Genomic DNA, 26,611 nt, shown 5'->3' with positions numbered 1-26,611 from the left:
TGAACATAGGCTAGCATGGTAAAGAAAGGATTCTTAGATGTTAGATGATCATCTTAAATGAAGGAAAATCATTGGATGGGAAGAATTTAGGACATGGAAGAAGGAAGGGGAGTCAGTTCAGAAGAAGGGTCTGACACCCATTGTTCAGGAAAGTCTGACTAAGTGCTCCTTGCCCAGTTTCCAAGGCTGCCAGTCTTTTACCTGAAACAGATTGCCCCCTTTTTCTCCTGGAGAGCAGGTGGTGGGTTTAAATTTAGCAGTCAATGGATTTAATCACTGCAATACAACCTTAGAGAACGGGTCTAAACCTAAAAACGAAACTCACTGCCATCAATTCTGACTCATAGTGAGTGACCTTACAGGACAGGATAGAACTGCCCTTGTAGGTTTGCAAGACTAACTGTTTACCAGAGTAAGAAGCTTCATCTTTCACCCAAAAGAAGGGTTCAGGACATCAAAATCATGGTAAGGACACTTGTTAGACAAGATGAGAGAAATTTTGAGAGTAGGCCTGGTTACAATAGCTCTGTCGAACTAGTTTGTGAAGTGGCATTGGATGAGTGCCTTGATTTTTATTATCATTGGTTCACAAACTTAGATGTCAGAGGCCTGTACACTTTTTCTTTTTCAAAGTCAATTTTATTGGGGGCTCGTACAACTCTTATCACCATCCATACATATATCCAGTGTGTCAAGCACATTTGTACATTTTTTGCCACCATCATTTTCAAAACATTTTCTTTCTACTTGAGCCTGTGGTATCAGCTCCTCGCTTTTTCCCTCCGTCCCCCACCCTCCCTCTCTCCCTCATGAACCCTTGATAGTTTATAACTTATTATTATTTTTCATGTCTTACACTGACCGATGTCTCCCTTCGCCCACTTTTCTGTTGTCTATCACCCTTGGAGGGGGTTATAGGTAGATCATTGTGATTGGTTCTCCTTATCTACCCCCACCTTCCCCTTCCCCTCCTGGAATGGCTCCTCTCAATATTGGTCCTGAGGGGTTTATCTGTCCTGGATTCCCTGTGTTGTGAGCTCTTATCTGTACCTGTGTACATGCTCTGGTCTAGCCAGATTTGTAAGGTAGAATTGGGATCATGACAGTGGGGGGTGGAGGTTGAGGGAGGAAGCATTAAAGAACTAGAGGAAAGTTGTATGTTTCATTGGTGCTATACTGCACCTGGACTGGCTTGTCTCCTCCTTGAGACTATTCTGTAAGGGGATGTCCAACTGCCTAAAAATGGGCTTTGGGTCTTCAGATTTACAGGCCAGAGACTTTCGGCAAGATAGCGACTGAGTAACGCATACCAGAAGGTCTCCGCAGAAATCAGTGCAGGACAGGCACTAAGAGGGAAATTCCACACTGCCGGTTGCAGGAGGAACACTGTAAAGACTAGCAAACACAGGTCCACTGGGTTTTGAGGAGCTGGAGGCTTTTGGCTTACTGCCTAGGGTTTGACCTTAGCTCACCACTGTCTCGGCCAGAGCCTGGATCACTGGAGCCAGCCCAAGGGCTTTATCTCAACAGAGTCACAGCTTGCCTGTACACTTTCTAAACATATCAGACATTGACAGAATTGACTTATTTTTCACTTTGGCAAATAAGACCCTTGGAGGAAAATCAGTTATTGCTTGACTGCTACCAAGGACCCTCTTTAAAAGATGGGCCTGTTGGTCTGTTTCCATAGGGACACCAGGATTAGAATCAACTCAATGGCAAATAACAACAACCTATTGAAGCTGATTGAGCAAGAAAACCTCAGCCTGTATTTTCTACCCCAGAGGGGCCAAAACCATTCCTCTTTACTGTACAGTAAAATAAACTTTGCTGTTTGTAACCCACCTGGCCTTGTGACTGAATTGAGTCCCTTCTCTGAATTTTACACACAGGAAAATCCCTTTCTTTCATATAACATAGTATCTATCATTGTATTGCCCACTGTTTATCTACCCTTCTTTCTCCCAATATAGTTGCATTATTGTTTGGATTAGGGTAGCTTTCAGTGTTTATGCTATAAATGACCACTGAAATGTTATCGGTAGAAATTTTTCCCTTCCTCCACCAGTTAATAATTGTCATATTTTTGGGGGTTATATATTGTTATGTGTGGGGGACCAGCTTCCACAACCGAATGGGCCCTAGGGGACAGTTGTGTACTTGAAGGGTAAATTAAAGAAACATCCAGCAAGGTATACAAGGGCTCACTTCTTCTGATGGTAGGACTGAGAGAGAGAGAGAGAGAGAGAGAGAGAATGCATTCTCTCATAGGCTTATATAACCTTGGGCCTGCAAGCTACATGATATACATATGTAACAGGAAAGGGATATGTTAGAGCAGCGTTTCTCGAACAACCTTTTCACAGGGGTTGCCCAATTCATAACAGTAGCAAAATTATAGTTATGAAATAACAACGAAAATAATTGTATGATTGGGGGGTCGCCACAACATGAGGAACCATATTAAAGGGTCGCAGGGTTAGTTAGGAAGGTTGAGAACCCACTGTATTAGGGGCCTGCCCCAACAGGAAGGTACATATCTTACATGGGCGGTTTAACCTTGGTCATCTCTGAGCTGGCTTCTCCTTAGGGTCCCTGAGCTCTTCTCCAGGGGAACAACCTATGATCCTATCAGAAGGGAGTGGGCAGTAATTAGGGTGTGGTTGTTGATCACTCTTGATGGGAGATAATCTTCAAGCAGTTAACCTTCAACATTCAGCCTGTGCTTCCAGGCAGCATCTTAAAATGAGCATTATTACTGTGTGGGGGTGGGGGTGGGGGCATCGAGGGGAATAACTTTTGGTTAGGAGCATGTGACTGGGACTCATCTCCAACTCACGAATGTGAAGGCCTCCCTCCCAGATCTTAATTGTGAGCATAGAGAAAGAATTTCTCTGCATACACTCTTGCTGGTTCTCTCGGTTTCCCCAGTTATGTATGCTATGTATTGTTCACTAATTGTGCCCAAAGTCTTGTAATTACATAAATCACTTCTCAACTTATATTTTTAAAAAGTATCTATGATTCCAGTTGTTATCTCTTGGAAGACATCTATCTTCTAGCCAGCTTCAGTCTGGATTGGTTGGTCTCTGGGCCTCCACCTGTGTGTTTTCATCACCATCATTCTGCTTATCCTCTCTCTCTCTCTCTCTCTCTCCAGCTTTATACCTCGTGTTACTGGAATCCATGTTTTATTCTTTCTTGATTTGCTTTCATGGCTTAGGAAGTACATTCTCCTGTAGCTTTCTGAATCTAAGGGTAGAAGTTTTCTGATGCCTCAAATATGTGAAATGATCTTTGTTTTCCTCTCATGCTTATATGATGGTTTGCTCGAATATCCAATTCTCAATTTTAATTATTATTACTTAGTTTTGAACCTTTGTATAAAAGTCATTTTTAAAAACATTTTTTTCTTTATTTCCCCTTTGTGTAGATTTGTCAATCTTAAGTTTTGTTGAGCACTCAGTGGGGCTTTTCAATCTGGAAAATGCATGTCCTTTGTTCTTGGAAATTTCTTGATTAAAATTTTTTTTCTTCCCTTTTCTCTTTTTGGAATTCTTTTCAATATACATGTTAAACTTTCTCATTCATAGTTTAGTTTCTTATTTTTTCCCCTCCTTTGGTTTTTCTACTTTCATTTTAGTTTCTTCTTTTCTATTTTCTATATTTTTATTCAACTTTTTGTTTTCCTTTATCTTCTAACCTATAGTTAATGAGATATTCAGTATTTAATAATTTAGTGAGTTTTCTGTAGTCATATATTTCCACAATCTCCTTTGTTTTCTCTTTCAAAATTAACATCTTGCTCTTTCTGCAAGGCTGTAACATATCCTCCTCCGTTTCTGAGACTAGTGAATTATACTTTTTTTCCGATAATGTTAATGTTCCTAATGAAGCTTTCTTTACTGTTTTCTTCAAGTTTATAGCTTCTGTTTTATTTGGAAGGGAGGTTCTTTCTTCCTACTTAACTTTTCTTGTGATAACCTTTAGTCATTTCCCCCCACAAAAAATGGAGCACTAAAATGCTTACTGGAAACGCTCATTACAGATTTGGCCATCTGGCCTCATTGGGCTGCTTGGTTGGGGAACCTCTGATGTCATTACCTTAAGATACTCTTTTACATAGACAGGTTCCTCAGGAAAGAATTTTCCTTCCTCCTGGCTGAATGAAGTACAGCCTAGCTGCCAGTGTGCTGGCACCCATTCAGAGTGCTAAAATCCATAATGGAAGCTCCCATGTCTTTCCTGAAGTTGTGCTCTGGGGACTCCTGTCCTCAGTGCTGCGCTCCATGTCACAGACTGTACACTTTATCCTCTCTCAGGAATGTTGTTCGTTGCTGTCAGGTTGAGTCCTACTCTTGGAAGCAGATCACAAGGCTGGCCTTCTGAAGTGCCTCTGGGTGGCTTTGGACCTCCAACCTTGGTCTTTTGGCCTAGCACGTAAGGGTTTGCAAGACCAGCTTTCTGCCGAGGTACATGTTCTTACCTGGATAGAAATTAATTAGTAGGCAAAAATTTTGGTGGAGGGTCTCCAGAGAGGTAAGCAGACTACTAAAGCTGCTTCACAAACTGCCTCCCAAGAGTGTTGGCTTTTAAGGGGCTTTGGCTTTTATAAAATGGATTAAGTGGGGAGGGTCCCAGATTTAGCATCTGACTTTCCTTGGGCTCAGCTTTGGCTCTTAAATCTTGTAATCAGGATTCATAAAAACAGTTTCTTTTTAAAAAAAACACAATTTAATAGTTCAATTATATTAAGAGGAGTTGATGCCTCACTTAGATGGCAGCTTGTAAAACCAAGTTCTTGCATACTAGGGAATGATGGTTGTCCTCAAGGAAACCCAGGTACCATCCTTTACACACCCCTCTGTGCTGGAGTCTCAGTTGTTAACACCTTGGACTTTCCCTTCTCTTACAAACAAGACAGTCATGTGTCTCATTCTCCACATCCAGTTTGCCAACTTGCTAGTAAAATGATCTATTTTTATATTCTACCAGGTGATCTACGTATCTTTATGCACCTCCCCCCCCCACCTGACATTGTTTCCACGACTTCTATAGGCACTGTAGATGGAACAGTGATTTCACTTAATGATTTTACATCTTTCATTGCCTGACTGATTCATTTTATCGATGGATGGATCTTTAAGTTGTTTCAAGTTATTTGCTATTACAAACAACTCTCCATTGAAAGGAGTTATCTTCTGCGTTGAGCAAGAGTGTCTGGAGTTTTTGAAGGCCTGTGTCTCGCTGTCATCTTTAATATGCCTTCATACTACCACGCTGTTTTTCAAAGCGTTTGTTAGAATTTACATTTCTATCAGTGGCATACAAGAAAACTATTGCATGCTTCTCTGTATTAGAGGTTGTGTTAGCCTGGGTAATTTAGAGAAACAAATCCACAGAAACTCATGTATAAGAGAGAGTTTTATATAAAGGGTAAGTACACATCAAGGAAACATTGTAACCCAGTGCTGCCCAAGCCCACAAGTCCAATATTAGCCCATATGTCCGACACCAATCCACAAAGTCCTCCTCCATCTCACAAAACAGACACAAAGATGCCGACTGCAGGAGGAAAGCCGAGTCAGTGAATGTGTAAGCATCTCAGCCCTGGCAGGGGTCTCCACACGGCTGCTTCAGCACCCAGGGCTGCATCGGGGTAGGTCCATGTGGCTTCTCCTCAGGGATGTCTTGCAGGACGTGAGCCTTGCCAGCTGAAGCAGGGAACTGCCTAAGGCAGCTGCACCTTGGTCTGACCATCACAAAGCAAAGAGACCCAAGAACTAGAAAGGCGAATCTCACCGAGCCATTTATCCCTCTGCCCTTCAATTAGCCCCACATGTGTTTATTGGCCAGGTTGGCACAATAAACTAGCTACCTCAGAGGTGGTCAAACCTTATCAGAAAAGAGAAAAAGTATTATTTCATTTTGATTTGTGGTTTTTGTTTTTTAATAGAGCATCTAAGCATCTTTATAAATGCTTACTTGATTACTCAGGTATTTTCTTCAATTATATGATCATATTCTTTTTTTTTTTGTAAATAAAATTTTGTTGGAATACAGCCGCTTTGCTTTGTTTCTGTGTTTTCTTTTAAAAAAATCAATAAATCATTTTATTGGGGGCTCTTACAGCTTATATAACAATCCATACATCAATTGTGTCAAACACATTTGTACATATGTTACCATCGTCATTTTCAAGACATTTTCTTTCTGAATTCTTCATCTTTTTGTAAATCGTCCAGCATAATCTAATTATTTTTGGTTGGACTAATCTCACTGGTGAGAAATCACCACAGTAATACTCATCCCTTCATATTCGCTACCTGCTCTAGAGCAGTGGGTCTCAGCCTTCCTAATGCTGCGACCCTTCATGTGGTGGGGACCCCCAACCATAGTGTTATGAATCATGTAAATATCTGATATGCAGGATGTAGTAGGCAACCCTGTGAAAGGGTCATTCGACCTCCAAAGGGGTCACCACCCTCACGTTAAGAACTGTTGTTCTAGAGTGAGGTTCCCTGTTAGTATTTAAAAATTATGAGTTCATGAAGCTGATACCAAAGGCTCAAATAGAAAGAAAATGTTTTGAAAATGATGATGGCAACATATGTACAAATGTGCTCGACACACTGGATGCATGTATGTATTGTGATAAGAGCTGTATGAGCCCCCAACAAAATGATTTAAAAAATAAAATAAAAATTCTGAGTTTCTAGTATTTTTGCTGCTATTTTCCCCCCAAATCATTTTATTAGGACATTATGCAGACATCCTACCATTCAAATAGTTTAGTCATATCAAGCCGTGTTTTACAATTGCTACCGCAATCATTTGTAAAAAATTTTCTTCCTTCTTGTACTCTTTGACATCAGCTCCACAGTACCCACCTCCCTCCCACTTTACCCCGCCACCCTGAACCCTTATTCTACTTATTATCTCAACAGTCATTCAACCTGGGTTACATGTACTGAAAAACATAGAAATATACATAACAGAGTTAAGAATGCCACCAACAATAACAAAACACAACAGAGATAAGCCCCAATTTGGAATAAAAATCAGTAACTCCGAAACAGAAACTATTAAAAACCAGACCAAGCTCAAAGTGTATCAAAAAGGAATCAAATGGCATTGGATGCTTTCTTACAGGATGTTTTCTTTCTTTCTCTTCCCCTACACCCAAGGTATTATCTGACTTCCCTCCTTTCTCCTTGCACTTCTGGTTACCATCAAAGAATGTTTGTTAGTGTGAAGCCCTTTTCTTGACTCTTTCTAATAGCAGTCTCAGAAATATTTGCCCTTTTGTGAGTGAGTTCTTTTGTTCAACATGATGTGTTATAAAGTGTTTCACAAGTTCATGATTATTGTTTGATGTTGCGTAGTGTTTGTTTGCATGGACCTGATTGTTTGCCTGCTTTTTCATTAAACCTCTAGGAGATTAGTATTGAGCTATTTGCCTTCAATCTCACCAGTTCTATCTTCTATTAATTCAGTTCTACTTCTTCGCCCTTTCCATGCTGTATCTATTTCTGGAAAAACAATCGGTCTATTGGAAGACGTCTGAAGAAATTTTATGAAGGTCAGTAATAGCTTTTGAGGATATTTTATAAATAGAGTAGACTAGCTGAGGCCTAAACCTTGGTCCTGTAAGCAGGAAAATATGGAGAGAGAAATTTAAGAAAGCTTTATCAGATGTCTAATTAATAACCTATTAATTTTTTTAACCTTTTAGTTAATTATTTTTTAGGAGGTAAAAGTTATAGCACAGAAGAAATTGGTGCCTGATGTCTGTGTCATAAACGGAGGCAGTTATTAAGAAGGAGTATAATACTGATTAAGGGATATGGCTCTGGAATAAAATAGACCATGTTCAAATTACTTCCTGCTATCTATATATGTATATATGTAGGTATGTAGGTATACTGAAAGAAAGCATTGTTCATATTGTAAAAAGCAATTGACATACTGAAATATTCCACCAACTCAATGTTTCCTCAGGCAAGTTGCTCAGTCTCATTGGCGGAAAGCTTCCTATGTGTAAATCCATTGTGAAAGCTCAGACTGGGTAGGAAGGAAGAGGAGAGGTGACTTGCACCTGAACATTTCACAGATTCTCTGTGTGTGGTGGGGCTGATGGGTGACAATTCAATATGATTTCACTTCCATGCGTGCAGAATTAGCTCAAGTATCCTTAATTGCTCGGAATTCCAAAGGAAGCAGTAGGCACACACACGACTGCAGACACATTCAGAACGTGTGCCTGCACTAAGAAACTGGTGAAGTTGGTTTGTCCCTCCCCCGTTTGAGTTCTATTGAGATTCTGAATTCTCTGAAATGGGAACATGTGTTGTAAAGTATAGTTTCTCCTTTGAATTTAATTACAATAATTAAAAAAAACAAACAAAACTAATAGAGCTGTTAGTCTGTCTAGTGGTGTAACGGTTTTGTGGCTTAAACAAGCAAACCAGGTGCTGTAGAGTCACCTCTGAATCATGGTGAACTGGTGTGTCAGGCAGAACTGTGCTCCATAGTGTTCAATGGCTCATTTTTCAGAAGTGGAGTGCCACTGCGGTGAACTTGAATTGTCACCCTTTGAGATCTGCAGCTGAGAACATTAACTGCACCTTTGAGGGACTCTGATGATCTGCTTACGTGGGTACAATAAAAGGCACATTAAAATTCTCTCTAGGTTTCCGTTTTTGGCATGTTTTCTGCGAGGGGGTGGATATTTTAGTGTGAATTCTATGAGGGATTTCCCCTCCTCCTTATAATTTAACCTATTACAGATGTATTGATGACTATCAGATCCATTTCCCTTACAACTCCTTTCTGTGGTAAAGAATAGTTTGACCTTTCTTTTTTCAGAATTGGCTTTGGAGCATGCCTTTGTCTGGAGATCATATAGGAGAGTCTTTTTCCTTAAGTATTGTTGCTGTTGTTAGGTGCTGTCCGGTTGGTCCCGATTCATAGCAACCCTGTGTAAAACAAAAACAAACACTGTCCCGTTCTGGGTCCTTCACACAACTGTTTGAGCCCATGGATGCAGCCACTGTGTCAGTCCATCTTGTTGAATGAAGGCCTTCCTCTTTTTCTCTGCCCCTCCACTTTATCAAGCACGAAGACCTTCTCCAGGACTGGTCTCTCCCAACAGCATGTCCAAAGTATTTAAGATGAATTGTCGCCATCCTTGTTTCTAAGAAGCATTTTTGCTGTACTTTTTCCAATACTGACTTCTTGGTTCTTTTGGCAGTCCATGGTACTTTCAGTGTTTTTCATCCTATCAATTCTCCTTTGGCCTTGCTTATTCAGTGTTCAACTCTCACGTGCATATGAGGTTGACTGAATATACCATGGCTTTAATCAGGTGCACGCTAATCCTCAAAGTAACAGCCTTCCTTTTCTACTCTTTAAAGAGGTCTTACACAGCAGACTTAGCCAATGCTCATTGCCTTTTGATCTCTTGATTGCTGCTTCCGTGAGTATTGATTGTGGAGCCAAGCAAGCCGACGTCCTTCACAAACTTCAATCTTTTCTCCACTTATCACGATGTTACCTAATGATCAAGTGTTGAGGATTTTGGTTTTCTTTATGGCAAGTTGCAATCCATACTGAAGGCTGCAGTCTGTGATCTTCATCAGCAAGTGCTTCAAGTCCTCCTCACTGTCAGCCGGCCGGGTTGTGCCGCGTACGTGTCACCGGATTTTAATGAGCCTTCTTCCAATCCGGATGCGTTAGTCTTCAGATAGTCCGGCTTCTCGGGTTATTTACTCAGCCTCCAGACTGAACAAGTACGGTGAGAGAGTGCAACCCTGACACACACTTTTCTTGATAGTCAACCACTCAGTGTTCCCTTGTTCGGTTCCCACAACTGCCTCTTGGCCCATGCACCAGCTCTGCATGAGCACAGTGAAGCGTTCTGGAATTCTTGTTCTTCTCAAGGTGATCCATAGTTTGCTATGATCCACACAGCCTTTATTTAGAAGTTTACAAATATTCCATTGAAACAACAGATGCATGTATTCATTTTATAACTTCATGGAAAACAATTTCAACACCTAAGTTGATTTTTTTCTTTATTTTCCCCCAAAGTTTGGTTGTCAGATAATTCACCTATCATACAATAGTTCACGAACTTCAAGAAGAGGTGTGCAATCTTTGCCACATCACATAAGTAGATTTTAAACATGACTATATGGAATTCCCTATTGACCCTATGGGACCGAGTAAAACTGCCCCTTTGGATTTCTGAGACTGCATCTTTCTCCTGTGGAGATACTGGCAGGTTGGAACCACAGACCTGTGGTTAGCAACCCAATTTGTAGTCTACGGCACCACCAGAGTTTCTGAGTCAGACCGACTTGACGGCAGGGAGTGAGGTCGTGTGGGGAGCAGATCGAACCACCAGCCATGATTCAGGAGCACGATGAAGCTTTCTGCTTTTGTAAAGACTCACAGTTTCGGGAACCCAAAGGGTCAGTTCTGCTCTGTCACTGTGCATTGGAATCAACTTGGCAGTGGGTATATGAAATCTAAGGCGTCCTGGCGGCTCTATCAGGTAAGCGTTGGGCTGTCATCCGCAAGGCTAATGGTTGAACTCACCCAAGTGTTCTGTTGGGAAGGTTGAGGCTCTCTGCTTCAATAAAGATTTACAGCCTCTGAAACCTGATAGAGGAAATCTGATACTTTTGTTTTTTAACAGTGACCTGATATTTTACTTTGCCTATGTCAAGAGAAAGGAAACATGTCTTCATGATCTATCATTAGATAATTAAATTGTTCTTTAATCTGTACAATCTCATTTTATATAGCTAAGGAAACTAACTCAAGGGATTTTAGCACTTTTCCCAGCCCATTAGTACATATAAATGGATCTGCTATTTTTTCTGTAACCGTAACACCAGTCAGTCCAGCTGTATAGCGATGTAAATTTTATTTCAGAGTTTTAATTTTTAATAAAAACTAACTTTGGTACAAGTGCTCTGAAAAAATGTATAACTGTTACTCTCATTCAGCTCTTGGGAAACGCACTTCTTATGTCCATCTGAGAATTATAGCATTGAACATTTTGAACTTCCTTCAAATATTAGCCAGCTGGCATATTTTCCTAGCAAAACACTTTCTGATTTGACCCCAGACTCTCTCAATCAGTTGTTACTGGTTTGAATAATAGACTATGCTCGCATCGTGTGCACCTGATCATGAAAACTGATATTTGGAGTACATTTTCTTTTGGATTTAAAATGTTTTTACAATCCCAGTATAAGCACTGTTACTCTAGTCAAAATCTTTTCTCACAAGATCAAGAACTGGTATAGTTTTACTTTCACTAGTTATAATCCAACAGTGTGGGAATAAATGGTACATTTACATTATGCACAATCTTAATTTACTTTTAACATGAAGGATGTCATACCAAAAATATTTCTAGACAATTTTGAGATATAATTATTTAGTTTTGAAATTGTGAATAACTGAGCCTGTTAAATCGACACCCACTATGCCACCCGGGCTCCTTTATTGTTAATATTTAAAAGTCAAGTCAAACTCACTGCCAACAAGTCGATTCCGACTCTTAGCCACCCTAGAACAGACTCAAACCTGCCCTGGTGGGTTTCCAAGACTGTAACTCTTAACAGCAGTGAAAAACCTCATCCGAATGTTCTGTTTGGAGTGCCTGATGATTTAGAACTGCTGACCTGTGGTTAGCAGCCCCCTTTGAAACCCTCTGTGACACCAGGGCTGCTTCACTGATGAGACATAGGGTATTAATACGGGAGTAGAATGCAGTTACTGTAAGAACTGTTGCCATGTTATCTGAGAGAATTTACCATGTGGAAATTGAAGATGAGACCTTAAAGAAAGTATTTTAGTTAGATAAGATATTGATATGCAGAAATCTTGGTAACAGCTGTGGATCTCTAAACAACTATGTGTCGTTTTAACCAGATTACATTGTTTTATTTCTCCTAGGAAAAATAGCAGACCAGTCCGAAAAACAGGGTTAAAAAAAGCAAACACTCTTGCCTGATGAGTACCATGCAATAATGTATGCAGAGAGAAGCTCCACTATGGCTTTTTAGCACTTGCTCGGTGCAGTCTCATGTTTTCATGAACAGGGAAGAATCAAAAGGATTTTGTGGTCCAAGGCTTAAGCATGGATTGTTTCCTCTGGAACAGTGACAAAATGAATATTTAAAAATGGAATGTTTATGGCCATGCTGTAAAACTTACACTTGGAACAATGTGGAATCTGAGAATTCACTATGGAATTGACAGTTTTAAATAAGGGATCACAAATATATTAGCCCAAAATACTAATAGGAACAAAAATACTAGGAGAGTCAATTATTTCTGTAATCCTTAGTGTTTATATATCAGCTTCTTCTTGACCTCACTTGTGGGCCAAAGAAATTTAGTGAACTTCAGGAAAAAAAAGCAATAGTTAAATATTTGCCAAATTGTCCTATGTAAACTAGCCTTGTATGTGAATCATTTCGTTGATTCCAACGCATGGCCAAGTAGAATTGCCCCATAGGTTTCAATCTTCATGGGAGCAGATTGCCAAAGCTTTCATCCCTTAGAGTGGCTGATGGTTTTGAACCTCTGACTTTTTGATTAGCAGGTGAATGCTTAACCATTGTGTCACCAGGACTTTTCAAACTTGCCTTTAGTTTTTCATAATTTATATAAAGTCATCAAAATCATTTCCTTTTCATCAGTTTCTAAAATTATTCCCCCATTCAACTTGTGTGGTTTTTTTCACACCCACTAGAATTTAGTATTGATTTTTATGATATCAAAATTAAGTTCGTATTTTTCTTCTCAGTGATGTTAAACATGTGGCATTGAACCTTATCTTTTTATTTTTATCATCTCTTTCAGTACAGTGGAGAATTTACGGTCTCTCTCAGTGATGTGTTATTGACCTGGAAATACTTATTACATGAGAAATTGGATTTACCGGTTGGAAATATGGAAGTGATTGACCATTATGCGGACATTAGGAAGAATTATGATGATTTCTTGAAGAATAGTAACATGCTAGATCTGATTGATGTTTATAAAAAATGTAAGATTTTGCCTTCTACCTGTGAAAAGAATGACAAGCTGTCTCCTGTAAGTATATCTTAACAGCTCTAGGGGCGTCAGATTGAATTCAGCTAGGTTTGTTTTCATTATAAGCTATATAGTGCCACCAGTTATAGTAATTTAATTATGCTTTTGCTTTTGGGATTTGTTAAGAATGGAAATTTTAGCTACCTGAAAGAAATATTCTGGTGGTAAATTTTGTTAGACTTGTGTTACTGTTAATTTGCTCAAAATATAAGAATAGCTTTTTATTAGATCAAAGTTTTAATGCCAGCACAGATGCCTGATTTCTTTTGTTAATTTCAGAGGAGATTGTTTTCCAATTTTCTTTCTTAGTTTAATGTGTGTGGGTTTATTTGACGTTAGTTGGATAAATAGCTACTGTGACTTTCTGTGGATTAATAGCATGTATAATTATTTTGCTGAGATGAGGTACAGCTTATTTAATATGAGCAATACTATGTAATATACATGAGTAAATATTCTTTGTTAGACTATTGCTTTTTTGGCATGTAGTTGTCGCCTTACTTTTTTATATAGGTTATACATTTAAACAGTAAGTTGAATATCATCCTTTGCAGTTGGGTTTTGTCTACATTATAATAAATAAAGTGTTTCAGGATTTTCCATGAAGTATTAAAAATATTTTTCTTTAGCTTAACATTTACTGAGTGCTAATAGGTACTAATGGTGGTCATGACTAAATATTTGCAGCTGGAATTAGAAGGAAATGTTTATTGTATCTTCTAAGGTATTCAAATATTTTACTTTATTCCAGAGACTTGGGGAGAGTGCTTTGGCTCTTCATCATAGAAACCTCCACAGTCTCAGTGGTTTTAAGAAACTGAAAGTTTATTTCTGTCTTCTATAAAAAGGAGTTGTTGAAAGGCAAACAGCATAGGACTGGCCCGTTTGGTCAGTTGTTATCAGAGACTCAGGCTTTTTCTTTTATCTGCTTGTGTTAGTCCGGGCTGATTAGAGAAACAAATTCTTAGACACATATGTGTATAAGAAAGAGCTTTATATAAAAGAACAATTTATATTAAGAAAACATCCCAGCCCAGTCCAGATCAAGTCCATAAGTTTGATATTAGCCCATATGTCCGATACTAGCCTATAAATTCCTCTTCAGCCTCATGCAACACATACAATGATACTGAATGCAGGAAAATCACAGGTCAATGGGTGAAAAGTCTTGTGGATCCAGTGGCGGTGGAAGCATCTCAGTGCTGGGGTGGGTTTCCATGTGGCTCCTCCAGCTCCACAGCTCTGGCTCCATCAGCGTCGCTCCATGTGGCTTGTCAACAGGAATGTCTCAGAGAGTGTGTGTGTGTCCTATCTCCAGGGAGAAAGATGGGAGTTCCCAGAATCCTCAAGAAAAGGCCATGCCCACACAGAGGCTTCATTGGCTGTAACCTGATTGACAGGCTAGACGACACACTTTTCTCAACTTGACAGTAGATTATGTAACTGCCACACTGCTCTACCATCTTAGTTCTTAGTCTGCCCTCAAAATCATCCTTTGGTCCAAGATGGCTGGTTGAAGCGTCTTCCATTCTATTCTCCTTTACCTCAGGAAGCTATTAGGGAGAACAGCCCTCCCTTTCTCTTTATGAACACATGGTCTTTTTTGCTTCTATTTCATTGCCCAAAGCAATGGCCACATCACATTGTTAGTGAGCGGGGAAAATATACTCTTTATTTAAGATAGTAACATGCAAAATAATATGCATGCAAAAAATATAAATTCATAGAAGGAAGGAGAGGGTTGACAGGGAGCTCACTCTCTCTGCTGCATTGGGCTAACACGGGGGTCTTGTAGTACTTTTTTCAAAACACTCCTGGATACCCTCATACTTTTAATAAGGGTTAAAATACTTCTATTTTTCTTCCTTAGCTAAATTATACTTGCTTGTGATTCACAGAGTTGATTTAGAGAGGTTAATCAAAAATAAATGTTAGATTGTCGGAAGAACCAAGAGAATCTTTGGGTAAACTAGTGAGGGTATAATCCACCTGCAGTATTTGGGGTTTTCAAATACTAGTCTAAGTCACAACTTGTACAGCTAAGTATCCTCATTTAAGTAGATCAACATATATAGGTATGCAGGATACAAAATATATAGTAGTAGTATCTGAGATAATTCAAATTCAGGCTGTCTCCAAATGTCAGCATGGCTCCTTTGTAAAACATCAGGAATGAAATTGAAGTTTCTTAAAAGATGATCGTGCATAAAATAAAAAGTAAGGAAATATAAAACCTGATTGTGCCACCTTAATAACCTATAGAAGGTAACAATGTTCAAATAACTGTAATACTTAAACAACAGATGGCCTGGAACGTAGAGCTACATAAGAGAAGCTGTAATGAGAAATGAAACTTAGAATGTGTGTGTGTGTGTGTGTGTGTACGCAGTTACAATATTAAGGATGGGTTGGGAAGATGTAGGTGCTAAAATGAAAGGCATATACTAAGGGAAATTCTGTGATTAGCTTAGAATTCAAACTGCTAAATGTTTTTGGTTTTTTTCTGAGTGAAATAGCAGCCATTATCCTTTTCTGCTAATAAGCGAGCAATGGAAGTCTGATTTTCGTACATTCCATTAATGGGCTGGGAAAGTAGAGTAGATATTCTCAGTAAATACGAGCATAAGGATCGCATGAGTCTGGTGCAACAGGAGCCCTGGGGCACTCGGGGGTCAGTACGGGACTGTTCACTGTAGGGCTGGCGAGTCAAGCCCCCAGCCATTCCAAAAGCAAAGAAAACATTTCCAAATGTGTTTTATTGGTTTACATTTTTACAAACATCCTTACTCCCATATATAATAGAAAATAGTTGGATTTTCATGTTCCCTTCTATTTAGTATGGGTCTTTTTTCTTTTTTTTGACTGAAGCAGATCAAATAAATTTGGCTTCAGCTCAGTCTGCAGTTGAAAGAGGGCAGACCTGACCTCACTGATCCCCTGAAATGCTCTTGGGGATCTCAGGCATTTTGGGACCATATTTGGCACACATTAATCGAGAACAATCAATTTTTGACATGTAATTAAAGAGGAAAATTATTTTAAATATTAGATAATATGTTCCCATTAATAAAATAACATTGGGTTTATGGAAAACTAAAACTTTGCCTTTGCCCTCTCTTCTGAAAACATAATCAACCTCAAAGGTGAGAACTACCTCGATTCAAAATTTAAACAGTAGATTCCTTGTGCAGTGAACTTTTAATTTTGAGATTGGGAAATTACTTATACTTTGAACAACAAAATCCTAGGTTTTCTAAATTGTTTTTCTTTTCTCCTCTGATTAACTACTTATATTTAGAATCATGGTTAATCATATCAGTAGGATTTTGGCAAATTTCATTACTTTCTGTGTAGTATTTCTGGGTGAGTAGTGTTTGTTACAAAAGTGGCTTGAGGTCTCATTGTGGTTAGGTGCCATCAAGTCAAACTTGATGCGTAAGGGACCTTATGCAATGGAGCAGAACTGCCCCGTGGGCGTTCGTAGGCTGTGATCTTCCTGAGGGTAGGTCTCCAGGTCTTTCTTCCTTGGAACCGCTGGATTCTCAGCAGATACTTAACTAGAGTGGCACCAGGGCTCTTTTCAAATCGTTTGGACTTTGTTCTCTCAGTTCATACCCCTCGTGTAGATAGCTCATTAGGAATAATGTATGTGTGTGTGTGCAGGAACGCATACTGTTCACTCCTGTAAAATAAATAGGATGATGCAGAAATATTAAATAGTGGAGTAGAGTGGAAGTAAATACCCTTTTATAACTTATCATTGCATGGAAGCTGTTATTTTGTTTAATCTATTTTACTGTTTGGAATGTCAAGTTTACTTATATGCATTCCAAAGTGAAGCATTTATTGTGGATTATTTGAAGGTACAGCATTTTTTTTTTACCATCCCTTCTTCACTAGTTCACCTGTTCTCAGAGTCTACAGTTACCTCAAAACTACTTATTCTCATCAGACCATAAATCATTAACATATGAGATGATAAAATTTTTATGTGACTCACTGTGAGATCTTAGGTAAGACTTTCTTTTGTCTTTCATTTTGTTTCTTTTTAAAAAATAATTTTGTTGGAGGCTCTTATAGCTCTTACAACAATCCATACATCCATTGTATCAATCACATTTGTGCATATGTTGCCATCATCATTTTCAAAGCATTTTCTTTTTACTTGAGCCCTTGGTATGCCTTTCATTTTTATCTTCCATAAATAAAAGGTTCAGACTACTTTTCCAAGGTCATTTTTTAACTCAAAACTTGAAAAAGTCTATAAGTACAGGTGCCTGTGGAAACCGACCGAAAGCTTTTGTTATGAAGTTAAATTCCATATATACTTTTTGAGAGCCAAGCACATGTCAGGTACTGTGTACTGTCACTAAGTGGAGTTACGTGGGAAGTTTCATATTCGGCACTGTGCATTTCCCACAGAATCAACTACAGGATTTTCTGTTTGGCAAACAATACACAGGAGATGATGAAATCAATCTATATGTACCGACATCACCAACAAGAAAAGACAACCAGGACACAGAAAAGGTACTGAGAATTTGTGAGTAAATTACAGCAGACAATGATCTCCTTCAAATCATGATATAGATTGAATAATACATTAGAGTCACTACTGTTTATTTGTTTACACGTTTCTACTTTACTTAAGTAACTATATATTTGCAAAGAGTAATGTATTGGATATTGAGGAGTAATCATATTCAGGTTCTAAATGCTTTAGCTCAGTAAGAGCACTGAGCTAAAGAGAGCATTATGCTAAATACCAGAAAAGTAGTTGGATGTCCAGGTCGCTAATGGTCTTTGAATCTTTTTATTGGGTAAACTTCACCGTTCATTGTTTTAGATTGGGGGGCAGGGGGGGATGTCTAGCCTGTGAACTGTGTAAGGCCCAAGAAATCATCAATTCCAGCTAACATCATACATCTCCCCAAAGGGAAGCAACTCCAACCATCACATTTGTGGTGGTGAGTTAATTAAATGTTTGACCAAGTGTAGCAAGCTAATTTTTAAGTTGACAATAAAGTTATGTGTCTAAATGCTAAGGGTTTAGCAGAAAAAAAAAAAGCTATCCTACCCCTGTTTTAGATGGTTACTTCTTTGGGGAATAGATGTACTTGAAAAGCCTCCTGTTGTGTACATTTTGATTCAGTAATATAACTAATGATCATATTCTGATCTTATTCAGTCCTATGACTAATGATCATAGCAAAATTTTTGGTAGCAGAGTTTCTTGTGCAAACCATAGAAAGTGCCAAGCATATGTTTGGTCTAATGTAATTCACTTGCAGCTAAACACTATGGTAAGTCCCTGATTAAATATAGAACCCCCTCACTAACCTGGAGTTATGTGTAGGAAACTTTCCATAGCTAATAAAACTACCACTAAAAGATCGAAATCTAAGGATATTGCAGAAAGTGGTAAAATTATAGTCACATCTTTTTAAAAATATGGTGTATGTGAAGTCTAGAATATACCCATTTCCAAAACTAATCGCTTCATTAAATAATCCATTTGACCATTCACCTTCAGTTTTTAGGAAACATTTCTGAGACAGTCTCCTATAAATCCTGTGATATACAGATTGCAGAAATAAAACATAGTTTTACCACTACAGATATGTGTTCCATCTGGTTAAAACTACTTTTTGATTGACATTTTGACTTGCTACCTGTGTTATTCCGGGTTGACAGGAGAAACAAATCCAAGGACACTCATATGTGTATAAGAAAGAGCTTAATATCAAAGAGTAATTGTATATTAAGAAAACATCCCAGCCCAGTCCAGATCAAGTCCTTAAGTGAAATATTAGCCCATAAGTCTGATATTAGTCCATAAATCCCTCTTTAGACTCACACACCCACACCCAATGATGCCGAATACAGGAAGATCACAGGCCTCTGGTACAAATTCTTATAAATCCAATGGTGGTGAATCATCTCCATGGCTCTGGCTGCCATCCGCATAGTTCGATGTGGCTTGTCAACAGGAAGGCGAAGCAGAGAGAGTGTGGCCCACCTCTAGGGAGAAAAAGTGGAAGTTCCCAGAATCCTCCTGAGAAGACCATGCTCACAAGGAAGCATCATTAGGCTGTGACCTGAATGACAGGTTAGACTCTACCCCTTCACTCTTAATACGCTTAGGTTGACATAAGACTATGTAACAACCACACTGCCATTATTGTGACCCTATAGGACAGAGTAGAACTCTTCATGGGAATAGACAGCCTCGACTCTGTCCTGTGGAGTGGCTGGTGGTTTCAAACTGCTGACCTTGCATTTAGCAGCCCAACGCATAACCACCATGCCACTTGGGTTCCTAGATTTAATAATTTGCTTTATATCTATATCTAGCATTTTTGCTGTTCTATTTAAAACTAAATTGCTCACTTCATGGCATGACTCTAAAATTCTTCAGTATACATTTCCTAAAAATAAAGATAAAACTGCACAATTATTACCACGTATAAAGCACCAAGGCAAGCATTTCCTTCTATTATTTACTGTCTTCCATATTCAAGTTTCCTCAGCTGTTACCAAATGGTTTTTAAGGTCTTTTTAGACTCTAAAACAGAAAAAAGTTCCCCATTCTTACTCTTTCCTTTTCTTTCTTTCTTTCTCCTGTCTGATTGACTCCTAGTAGTATTATTTAACATGTTCCTCTATTTCCTATATATCACATCACAATTGAAGTTCCATGTAAAGAAACTTGTGTAGATTGAGAGGAACACATCGTACAAATTACAGGCATGGGTCCTTTTTCATTTATCTGACTGTGGAAATCCACTTTTTCAACACCATTTATGAAGAGACGCTCCTTTTTTCATCCAATGGATTGAGCACCATTACAAAAAATCAACTGACCACAGATATGTGGATTTACTTCTGGACTCTCAGCTCTATTCCAATGGTCTGTGTTTGTTGTTATACCAGGCTGTTTGATTATTGTAATTGTATAATATAACATGATTTTGGCTGTTTTGGGCATAGTTTCCAAAAAGGAATTGTCGAATATAATACGAAAAGCACAAAGAGCAAAAGGCAAAATAAATAGGACCTCATAAAAGTGGAAAACTATGTTCATTGAAAGACTGTACCAAAAACAGTGAAAAGACTACCAACTGGAAGAACATCTTTGGAAACCCTATATCCAATAAGAATGAAATATAACCAAAATATATCTAAAACTTTGACAAGTTAACAATAGAAAGACAAATGACCCAGTCATAAAATGAGCAAAAGACTTGCATAGACACCGAAAGCAATCACATGGCCATCAGATATATGAAGAGATGCTCACTGTCATTACACATAAATCAAAACCATAACGAGATACCATTTCACTCTCAAGAGGATGGATAAGCTGAAAAAAATTTTTTTTTAAAGCATGCGTTGGTGGGGATTTAAGGAAGTTGGAGCCCTTATTCATCACTGTTGGGGATGCAGAATGGTACAGCTATTGTGGAAAACACTGCAGCAGTTCCTCAAAATGCTACAAATAGAACTACCATATGACCCAATAGCTGAACTTTGGAGTATATAGTCAAAAAGTTTGAAAGCGGAGACCCACATAGATAGTTGTATACCAGTCTTCTTTGTAGCACTAACTCACAATAGCCCCAAACTGGGTAAATAGATAAACAATATATGGTACATATACACAAGGGCAGTGAGAGAAATGAAATCTGGATACATGATACAGTGTGGCTAGTACTTTGAAGACATGCTGAATGAAATAAGGCAGACACACACACAAATGAGTATTACATGACCTCACTTAAAAAATTCAACAGCAGGCAAATCTGTAGAGACCAAAGTTTCTTAATGGTTAGAGGTGAGTGCGAAAGAAATGAAGAGTTATTACTTATAGGATATGAATTTGGGTTTATAGTGATGAAAAAAATCTCATTGGTTAAAGAGAAATACCTAACTTCCATGAAGATAGAAGATTCTGGAGTGGAGTGGACCCTTCGGACCCCAGTTCCCAGCACTGGGAAGCTCCTAGTCCCAAGGGAAGATTGATAACAAAACACATGGAGGTCTTCAAGGCAGGCCAGGCCCACAGATGTTAAAAGAGACTAGGGCTTTCCTCCAGGACTGACAGAGAAAGTCTTCTAGACCCAGTGCTGGAATTTTGACTTCTAGTCTCAAACGAAATAATAAATTTCTCTTTACGAAAGCCACTGGTAGTTCTGTTATAGCAGTACTAGGTAACCAAGACATTTCCTTATATAAAGAAAAATGAAAAATTTATTAGATCAATCCTCTGTGTCTCTTGGTTGCATAAATGATATGTGTTCCACTATTAACCAAAAGGCTGGTGATTTAAACCCACCCAGTTGCACTGTGGAAGAAAACCCTGGCCATCCAAGCGAACCCTGTAGGGCAGTTCTCTATAACCCATTAATACTCTACTTTATCTTACTTTTCTTTTTCTTTCACATATTATATTTTGCAAGATAACTTTTTCCTGCTACCTAGCTGGTATGTTTTCTGAGTTATTCATTTACCTAGTAGACTCTAGTTTTTTTCTCATAATAAAATATATTTGGACATTGATGTATTTCTATTCATATTTTAAAGTGGTTTTTTGAGCTATGGTCTTGCAAAGATAGATTTTGGTTACTTATTGTGCTTCCTAGTCAGCTATAGTCTTCAAGAAGATGAATGAATGTAGTATTTGATATTTTATTTTACTTTGCTTTTTGCTAAGGCACTAAATTACTGCATTAGAAATTTTGGAGTAGTGAAGAGAAAAAATAAAGACCAAATACAATAAAGACCAAAGAGAGTCAGTCAAATAAAACGTCTATATTCTTAGCCAGTTTTCCCTCATGATATGTAAAGCATTGAGATGGTGAGAGGGTGCTGCCCTCGCACCTCCTCGTCTGTCTTCCTGAGGCGGAAGGAGAATCGTCAGCATCAACCCACCACGATTTCTAAGAATCGAGTCAGACATACCTCCAATCTCCAACGTTCAGATCAATTCTGACATGCTTTTCTATATTAACAAAGAATGGGGAAAATATTTATATACCTTGTTAGTCTTCTCAATTTAGAAAAATTGACTTTCTTCAATCTGATAATATCTATAGCTCTCTTTTTTAGGGGATATGGGAAAAGCAAAAAATCTTTGCAGTTGTCAGAAAGCTTAAATAAAATTGTACAGCTTCTAAACAAACATTATAAATACTTTGTGGTATGGATCTCATCAGTTTGTATATTGAACAAATAAACGGAACAGTATCCTTATTTCTGGTGTCCGTGTACGAGCTTCAGTCTTGCACATTTTTTCAATTTAGGCCCTTCCTCCTGGACATTGTACTTGTACTTATGTGGACTGCTTCTCCAGAGAGCTGCTTTAAAACCCACTTGCAAATACAAGGACAGGGAAACCATAACTGCCATGTTATCTGACCATAATGATGGGGATAGATTTCCAATTGCAGCCATGAGTTAAGAGAAACACTGTGAAGACTCCACGCTGTTTCTGCCTGACATTTACCCAGTATGGCAGCACAGAAAGATAGAACTTACTAACCTCACAGAGCAAGTTGTAGATGCGGGAGCTTGAACCTGGCTTTTGTATCAAGAAGGTCAGATAAATCCTAATAATTTGGGGGGTAGTAGAAGCCTAGGGAAGCGGAGACTGCAATCAAGTGAATGTTGAAAATAAAGTGTTGATCACAGTGTGCATGTAACCCGTTTCCCTGATTTTTCACAAATTGGGTTATTCCCAAATGCAAAAGGGATGTGGAGGGGATTCATGCTTTGCATTGTGAAGTTAAGATGAAAACTTTTGTCTAATAGTTATTTGAATTATTGTGATTTACTTTGAAAGTAAAGATACAAGGATAGTTGAATTATAAGCAGAAATTATCTTATAAAATTTGAGGCTAACTTTATAAAATATGCTCATTATTTGGTTGTTCCTCAGAGTACTTTATAAGGTTGTAATTAAAAAAATAAAAAACATGTAAGTATAGGGTTGCTATGAGTCAGAATTAACTGGCTCAATGGCAGTGAATTTTTTAAAACTTACTAAGAGAGTTTCAATTTGAAATACTTAAAATGGCCAAACATATTTAATTTTTCTTATATGTATCATTTAATATGATTACTATGTATCAAAAATGACGAGTAAGCCCTGAGTGTATGCCATTTGTTTTTATGGAAGTCTTCAGGTAATAGCAATATTGTAAAATGAATGACCAGAAAGTGTCAAGACTCATCAAGATAATCATAATACAGTCAGTAATAGTACATAACAAGGGAATAAAAGAGTTTGTAAATCGCTAATGGAACCCCTTATGAAAAGGTAAATTTAGGTAATATTTTTAATATTTAAGGAGAAAATAGTTAATGTATAAACTTTATTTTCTTTTCATTGATTTTTCTTAAATTATATCTCAATTTCATATTCAGAAACCTTTTTATGTTCAGTGCTTTTTGTTGTTATTGTGTAACCCAACTATCTGCCCCATGCTGCAGGAATTGTTTTTCACACTAGAATTTAAGTCATCCATATGCATTTTCTTTAATATTCTTATATTTAAATTAACTGGAGATTTGCTTAATAATTATCTAGAAGGCCTGTTAATGCTCTGTACCTTATTCAGATTAAATTTTGTTTATTCTTTTAAAATTATTTTTAAATTTTAACAATTTTATTGACCTAGGAATGGAATTTCAGGATTATATAGTAATTCTATGTTTAACTGTTTGAGGACTTACATACCTTTTGATGAGAAGCTTTCCATTAATATATGTAATTTTCCTGTATATTGTATATAACATGCTAGTTTCCTCTAGCTGGTTTCATGATACTCATCTTTGATTGTCAGCATTTGATATATCGTGTGCTTTGGATTGATTTTCTTTGTGGGTTTCTGGTTGGGTAGCTTTTGGGTTTGCAAATTAATGTTTTCCACGAAATTTGGGACAGCTTTGGGTAATATGTCATTGAATATTTTTCTGTTTTTGTTTTTTTCCCCTCTTCATGAATTCCAATTACATGTAGGTTGGAACTCTTTAAATTGTCTCACATGCCTATTAGGTTTTTTCACCTGTTTTTCTTTCTTTTGTTTTTCAGATTTGGTAATGTTTATTGATTTATCTATAAATTCACCAATTCTTCTATTCTTTCTAAGCTTCTATTGAACCCACCCAGCAGCTTTTGTTTTTATTGAACTTTTCATCTCTAGTGTTTACTTAATTCAAATTTTTGGATGAGAGTTCCTCTTAATTGTAATGTATTTTCATCAAACTCTTTGAATACACACACACACACACACAGTATATATATATTCTCGCTGCTTTGGTGGTGTAATGGCTAAATCCAACATCTGGATTCACTTGGTGATGGTTTCTTTTCTTCCCTTTTTCTTTTTTTGATGTGTAGGGAGTCGTATTTTCTTTTTCTATGACAGCTTTTTTTAACTTGTGGATGAAAAGCAGACGTTGTAGGTGTATTCTCTTGGTGACTCTGAATTCTGCTCTGCTCTTCTGAGGAATATTGGGATTTTGTTTTAGAAGGCAGTTGACTTACCTGGATTCATAGTATATACTTTGTCTCTGGAGCTGCTGATACCTGTTCTTATGAATTCCCACTGCTACCCTTTTGTCTTGACATTTGTATGTTTCCTCACTGCCTACCAAATTTGACAGTCTGTCCAGGACTTGGACAGAGGATTTAGTTCATTATCTCTGTGATTTTCTTTCTTTCTTTTTTTTTAAAGAATTTTTCAATTGCTCTGCCAACTTTAGCTTTTGTTCTCTGATACTTCAAGCCTGTCTGACTTCAGCTTTCTGCTACTTTACACACTTGAGTACACTCAGTGAAGGAAACTTTCAAATTTATAGCTCTGTTTTCTTATAGTCAGTCTTTCTGTCTTATATTCTGTTTTGCTTCCTTCCTGTGCTTTTGATGGGCTCCCTGCAGTCTCTTTTGCCCTTGTGTAGTTAAGCTATCAATCAGGAATTTGGGTTATTTAGACTCTGAATTGCTACTAGGTTTTTTTCTTAATACTTTTATTGGGGGCCCTTATATCCCTTATCACAATCCATGCATTCCTCCAGCGTGTCAAGCACATTTGCACATATGCCACCATCATCATTTTCAAAGCATTCTCTTTCCACTTGAGTCCCTGGTATCCGCTCCCCATTTCTCTCCCGCCGTCACAAACCCTTGATGAGTTATAGATTATTTTTTCCATATCTTATATCGTCCTCTGTTACCCCTCACCCACTTTTCCATTATTTGTCCCCCTGGGAGGGGGTTCTAGATTGATCCTTGTGATCGTTCCCCTTTCGTCCCCCATCCTCCCCTAATCCTCCTGGTATCTCTACTCTCCTTGTTGGCCCTGAGGGATTTATCTATCCTGGATTCACTGTGTTGCGGGCTCTTATCTGTAGCAGTGTGCATGTTCTAGTCTAAACTGATTTGTAAACTAGAATTGGGGTCATGATAGTGGGGTGAAGGAAGCACCAAAGAACTAGAGGAAAGTTGTGTGTTTCATCGGTGCTAAAATGCACCCTGTTTATCTCTTCCTTGTGACCCCTCTGTGAGGGGATGTCCAATTGTCTACAGATGGGCATTGGGTCTCCACTCAATACCCCCACCTCCCCCTTCACCTTGGGTTATGGTTTTGTTCTGAGTCTTATATGCCTGATACCTGATCCCATCGACAGACACCTCGAGATCAAACAGGCTGGTGTGCTTCTTCCATGTGGACTTTGTTGCTTCTCAGCTAGATGGGTACTTGTTTATCTTCAAGCCTTTAAGACCCCAGATGCTACATCTTTTGATAGCCAGGCATCATCAGCTTTCTTCACCACATTTGCTTATGCATTCATTTTGTATTCAGTGATCATGTTGGGAAGGTGAGCATCACGGAATGCCTGATTGTTAGAACAAAGTATTTTTGTGTTAAGGGAGTACTTGAGTGGAGGCCCAATGTCCATCTGCAACCTTAATTCTTAACATATAAATATGAATACATAGTTCTATTCCCCTCTTGTTATATATATATATTTACATGTGTACATGCCTGTTTTTAGGCCTCTATAAATGTCCTTTGCCTCCTGATTCTTTCCTCTATTTACTTTTTAGTTCCCTCTTGTCCGACCATCATGTTCAGCCTTCACTCGGGTGCCTTAATTCCTCGCTGCTACTTTTGCCCTTGATTGAGCCCTACTAGGCATCCTATGACCTTCCTTTCATTGGTTTTATTTCACTTGTTGTTCCCTTGTCCCTAGCCACTAGATCGTGCACTGTTCCCACACTGTATCTCCAGTGTGTCCCCCGCAGTGTCATGGTTCAGTGAGGGATTCCATGTCCTGTGGTGGGGCTGGCCCTCCCTGAGCAAGAATATCGTCCTCGGGGATTGGGGGGCCAGGGTGTCCTCTCCTCCCTCTCCATCCCTTTTTGTTTCTCCTGTGTGCTGTAATCCAACGCACCCCTCTCCCCAAGCAATAGCTCAGTGCTGTCCTC

General features: G+C 38.3%; 1 protein-coding gene across 1 annotated transcript in view; it reads left to right on the top strand.

Moving 5' to 3' along the window:
• LOC101644964 (PARP1 binding protein) overlaps positions 1-26,611 on the top strand; it is an 82,705-nt gene that overhangs the window by 9,145 nt on the left and 46,949 nt on the right. Inside the window, exons 3-4 of the mRNA XM_004700352.2 lie at positions 12,886-13,119; positions 17,542-17,649. Coding sequence (XP_004700409.1) covers positions 12,886-13,119; positions 17,542-17,649 — 342 coding nt within the window. The remainder of the gene's footprint in view (positions 1-12,885; positions 13,120-17,541; positions 17,650-26,611) is intronic.

The sequence above is a fragment of the Echinops telfairi genome, unplaced genomic scaffold (genome assembly GCF_000313985.2).
Source record: "Echinops telfairi isolate 266 unplaced genomic scaffold, ASM31398v2 ScPeMD7_2;HRSCAF=8, whole genome shotgun sequence".
Classification (NCBI taxonomy): Eukaryota; Metazoa; Chordata; class Mammalia; order Afrosoricida; family Tenrecidae; genus Echinops; species Echinops telfairi.
Note: the sequence above shows the minus strand (reverse complement) of the source record. Positions and strands in the feature narration are given on the sequence as shown.